This window comes from Leiobunum rupestre, chromosome 5 (assembly GCF_980474605.1).
Source record: "Leiobunum rupestre chromosome 5, qqLeiRupe1.1.hap1, whole genome shotgun sequence".
In the NCBI taxonomy this organism is placed as follows: Eukaryota; Metazoa; Arthropoda; class Arachnida; order Opiliones; family Sclerosomatidae; genus Leiobunum; species Leiobunum rupestre.
In genome coordinates this window covers 64,406,912-64,411,892 of record NC_143388.1, presented here as the reverse complement: position 1 = coordinate 64,411,892, position 4,981 = coordinate 64,406,912, and the positions used below count along the sequence as shown (strand labels likewise).

At 37.3% G+C, this 4,981-nt stretch overlaps 1 protein-coding gene across 1 annotated transcript; it reads left to right on the top strand.

Annotated features, from left to right (window-relative positions):
• Positions 1 to 896: 896 nt before the first annotated feature.
• LOC149945597 (uncharacterized) lies at positions 897 to 4,439 on the top strand. The gene is made up of 2 exons (XM_090175369.1): positions 897 to 1,441; positions 2,571 to 4,439. Exon 2 carries the CDS (start codon positions 2,918 to 2,920, stop codon positions 3,782 to 3,784), a length of 867 nt encoding a protein of 288 aa, XP_090031495.1. The 5' UTR covers positions 897 to 1,441; positions 2,571 to 2,917; the 3' UTR covers positions 3,785 to 4,439.
• The last annotated feature ends 542 nt before the right edge of the window (positions 4,440 to 4,981 follow it).

The window sequence follows — 4,981 nt, the reverse complement described above, 5'->3', positions numbered from 1 at the left end:
GAGGGGGGTTCTGACTCAAGGCTATCAGTTAAATCTATTATTTCCATTTCTGGAGAATCAGGTAAAGTAATTATGGGTACTTCCGGGAGCTCGTTATCAGTTATATCAATCAATTCAGGGGAGTCGATTAAAATCATTTCCGGGTTATCAACTAAAATAATTTCAGGGTATTGTACACCTTTCATTTTAATGCCAATTTACTTAAACCTTATTCAAAAATTTATGAAAAAATATATAAAAAATAAACTTACGTAGAGAGAGCGCTTCAAAAATCCTGGTACTAGACGCACAAAAAAACAACAATAGAGTGACGTTCCCCTGTTGTGACACCCCCTTATATAGGACCGGGGGGGGAGATAGTAAGCTTATCTCTTATTCCCAAAAGAACTTGTTCAGTTCTCGAGAATATATTAGGGTTATTCTAAAATTTATACTTATTTACGAAAATATTCCATTTAACTTCATTTCCGATATGGACTCTGAAGTACCAACATCGGCCATAAACGCCGTCCTGAAACAACCATCTAAAATTATAGCCGTAGTGATAATTGTAATTACAATTTTCTTATTTGAGTTCATTTTATGGTATTTTGAAAACGTTTCTACCGTAAAATTGTAACTTTTTTTCACTGTAGTTCACAAAATGGTATTAAAAGTATACTAATTTATTGTTAATTTCTATTAATTGTATTGGTTTCTAGGATATGATTGCATCACAAGCTCTCGAGAGGAAACTACATTGGGTTTTTTCCAAGTGGGTAAAATTATGACCTCAAACCATGGGAATCATTAGTTGCAGATAACGAGACGGCTTAATTAAGTACGTAGAGCTGTTATCTCGGAGAGAGAGAGCCAATAGAATTTGAGGGTTATTTGAAGTTTAGATCACGTGATGAATTAATCTCAACAAGATAGGAACTGATTAATCTCCCACGCGTCATTTCTCTCCGAGACGCTGAACTGAAAAGAAGTGCATCCGCTTTGCTCCCGTCATCTACCGTAAACATGGAAAAACGATCTATTGGTAAGCATTATTTTATTAATACTATTACTATTTCAATAGACAAAGGCTTAACATTGTCATTTTCCATACCCGAGACGCATACGGTATCCAAACGCAGGGCCCAAGAAAGACGTGTCAACATAAAAATCACGTTAGGAGGATCAGTCTACATTTCTTTTGGTTTCGACGGATCAAAGTTACAAGTTCTCTTCTTCAAAAAATCGAACGAAAATATTCTGTTCCTAACCTCCCAAGCTTTCACCAATCTACTCTCTCTTTGGGGAGAACTTTTCGCCGCTACGCTAACCGGAGCATCGTCTCTAACCCACAACATAATCGACTATCACGGCAACAACGAATCCGTCGTCGCCACGACCAACAACATCCAATTGAACTCAGCCTACGGTCATGTTCTGGATCTGGGAGCTCGCGAAATCGGTGAGTTCCAAAAAAATTGATTTTATTCGGTTTCAAATAAATCTTTTAAACGAACATAAAAATGTTATCGAATGCATGTACTTAGCTATTGTTAAAAACCTTAAAAAAATTCACGAATTATTATATGGTAAACCTTTCCAGGGTTTATTTTTGTACCCTGATCAATTTAATTCGTACCATCAAGTAAAATCTTATTTTGGCTGTTTTAAATCACCCTCTGAAGTACTACAAGATTTTACTAATTTACTCGTAGATAATCAATTAACCTGTAAACTTAGCTACTTTAATTTGTTTTCATTGTGTAATATTCAAGATAACCATTTAATGGAATATCTGATAGTACCTACTAACATGTAAAACATAGTTCTAAAATAAAAACATAAATGTAAATAACTTGTTTTTATTGCCTAGAGATTAGAAATTAAGGGGGTTCGGATGCGATAGTGGAAATTATGGTTAACGCGGTGGGGCCGTTGGTGGATGAAAGCGAGAAAGCTTGTTGTTACCGCTGGGGGATTGTGATAAGATATCTGGGGGATTGTGATAACTCGGAGGGAAGCAGAGAGAAAATCTTGCGATTACGATTGGGGGATGAAAGGGGGGAAAGCAGAGATAGAGAGAAAATCTTGTTGTTACCACTGGGGGATTGTGATAAGATATCTGGGGGATTGTGATAACTCGGAGGGAAGCAGAGAGAAAATCTTGCGATTACCATTGGGGGATTGGGGGAGAGCAGAGAGAGTGAAAATCTTGCGATTACCTTTGGGGGATTAGGGGGGATGAAAGGGGGAAAGCAGAGAGAGAGAGAGAGAGAGAGAGAGAGAAAATCTTGCGATTACCTTTGGGGGATTAAGATAAGATATCAGATTCATTATCTCAATCCCCCAGGGGTAATCCCTCTCTCTCAAATCTGTCTTCACATCGAAAATCGTTTCAGAGTTTCAAAAGTAATTAATAATTTGTATAAGGGTTAAAACTTGACAATTGTGACTTATCTAAACAATAAGTGAAACTAAGAAACTTAGTTTCAAGGAGACGCTAAAGTGTGGAAATTCATATTGTTCATGACCACTTTGTGAACTATCTCAAACGCCGACGAAACGGTCTAAAACTACCTTTTTTATTTTAGGAAGATTCCCCTCTGTGTTGAGATGAGCCACATAGTTCAATTGGATGGAGAACTATCAGGAAAATTCGAAAACTATATGGCGGGATCAGTAAAATCAGCAACTGTTACTTGTACCAACGAAAATGAAGAAACATTCGAGCTTTATAGAACTGAAGAAACGGAATCCGTGAGCGCAGTGGCACCTTCGAAGAGAGTCATTAAGGCGTCCAGTTTCAGTCCGCTTGTTTTTCCAATAGATACCAGCCCCGACAATTCGGCCGACGAAGCATCTTACGAAACTGAATTTAGCGTTTTCGAAAGTCCTGCTAACCGGAAGTTAAGGAAATTTGCGGAACTGGACAGTTTCAATGGACACGCGTTTCAATAGCTCGCGTGATGAACTGGTCAAAGCCGATAACGTAGAAAACGCGCTAACGGAAGTAATTGAAAGGATAAATTTGTCTCCAGCAATTCTTAATGAAACTAACAAAAGTCCAGATTCAGTTTATCACGATTGCGTTTCGGATAGCTTTCACGTTCCCAGGTCACCAAGGATCCCAAATGGGCTTCCAAATAACGAATTGAAAGGAAAAACCATTTATAATGTCCAAGAAAAATCCGAGGCCATCGAAACTCGTTTGAATTTTATCCTAAACATTATCGACAAGAGCGTATACACCGTGCCATGTAATAATAGCGTTAACATGCGAAAATTAGAAACAGCGTCTAGTGATAATTCGAGCAGCAATTTGGATAAATCTTTTGCTGTTTCGAAAGTGTCTGCATCTTGTGAATTTTGTAACGCCAATGATGAATCCACAGTGCCTCATTGTAAAACCTCAACATTACTAGAAAGCAGCGCCAATTCAATTTCCAAGACTGATCATGCTCCTTTTGCTTTGGTCCGCAGCATCCAGTCTCAATTGCAGAAGAAAATTACTCTACCCTTCCTCTATATTAATCGCCAGAAGTACTTTGAGGATTTAACTGAAGAACCAATCAACGATGAACAACATAGTTACCTGACCAGTGTAATCATGGAAGAAGGTAGCACCGGTATTAGAGCTGATTTAGCGTGTACTGAGCAGAATGGAATATGTCCCGAGGAGTCGAGTGTAAAATTACCAATCACGGACAATAAATCCCAGAAATATCCCAAAGATCAAACACAATTAACCGCTCTAAAGGAAGAAAAATATCATTCTACGAAGAAGCCCAAATCATCTATGGCCTAAGGCAGCCTATATGGTAAACAATCCGCGAAACCTCAAGCTAAAGCTTCTGTTGTGGTAACTAAGAAGCCTTTTAATACTGCAGGTCAAAAAGCTACCAAAGATGTTAGACCAGCGGTTAAACTGGCCATTACGACGTCTCAGTTGAACCCGAAAAAATAATGTGGTGCAGCATCTTCCTCGAAAGCAATTAATACGAAGAGAACTGTACACACGACGCGCCTAGCTCCTGCGGTTCAACGATATCCAGGTGCAGCATCTGCCGCTTCAACTAGCAGAATTTCTTCGGCGTCAACCTCTGTTAGCAAGAAGGGACGCACTTCATTATTTGACAAACCAAGAATGCTAAGAACAGATACAACCTCTTCCAACGCCAAGCCAGTTGGCGCAACAAAACAGATTTCTACGGTTGCTCGTACTGGAAAATTATCTCAAAAACCAGTGGATCCACTGAAAAACTTCATTGAAATTGCCCAAAAGGTATCGCCTTCGCCTACTACCCAACTTAAACCAATTTCCACAAAACCCGGGAAAAAGCCAAACGTGACTCAAGCGACGTCCAAACCTACCTCTACACAAGCTTCGTTGAAACCTATGTCAACTCAAGCAATCTCAAAATCTACCACTACAGTAACTGTTCAAAAGCCTAGTCAAAACATAAAACCAAATAAATTTAGTAATAAATAAAAATAAAGTAAATTTACTGTTCAGTAGAGATACTTCTTTTATCTTTTTTTTTTGCCAATGGCATATTTTAATTTTTTTTTTCCAAATTTTAAGAAATGTATCAATTTTATGCCCAAAAATTTCGAGTTATGGTTTTATTATCGTTAGCTGTTCAAAATAAATATATTACTTTCTAATTATATTGTTTTCGAAGTTTGTTAAAAACATTTAATATAATAATAATAATAAAAATTATAATATTAAACTAGAACAAAACTTCAATTTGCAAATCGGCTTTTTTAAAATTCCATAAAATACAGAAAATCACGGAATTAAACACTGAATTAATTAATACTGAGAACTAATTTTTATTTTATATTCGGAAACTGGGAAAATTTGTTTTAATCCCTAATTTTCAAATAAGACTTCTTACAAATTGACCTCGTTTTTTTACCGCCGAATTTCAGTGGTAAATTTCCGGGTTTTGAGGATTCACTAATTGATATCGAAAATTGAAGTTCAATAGACGCGGGC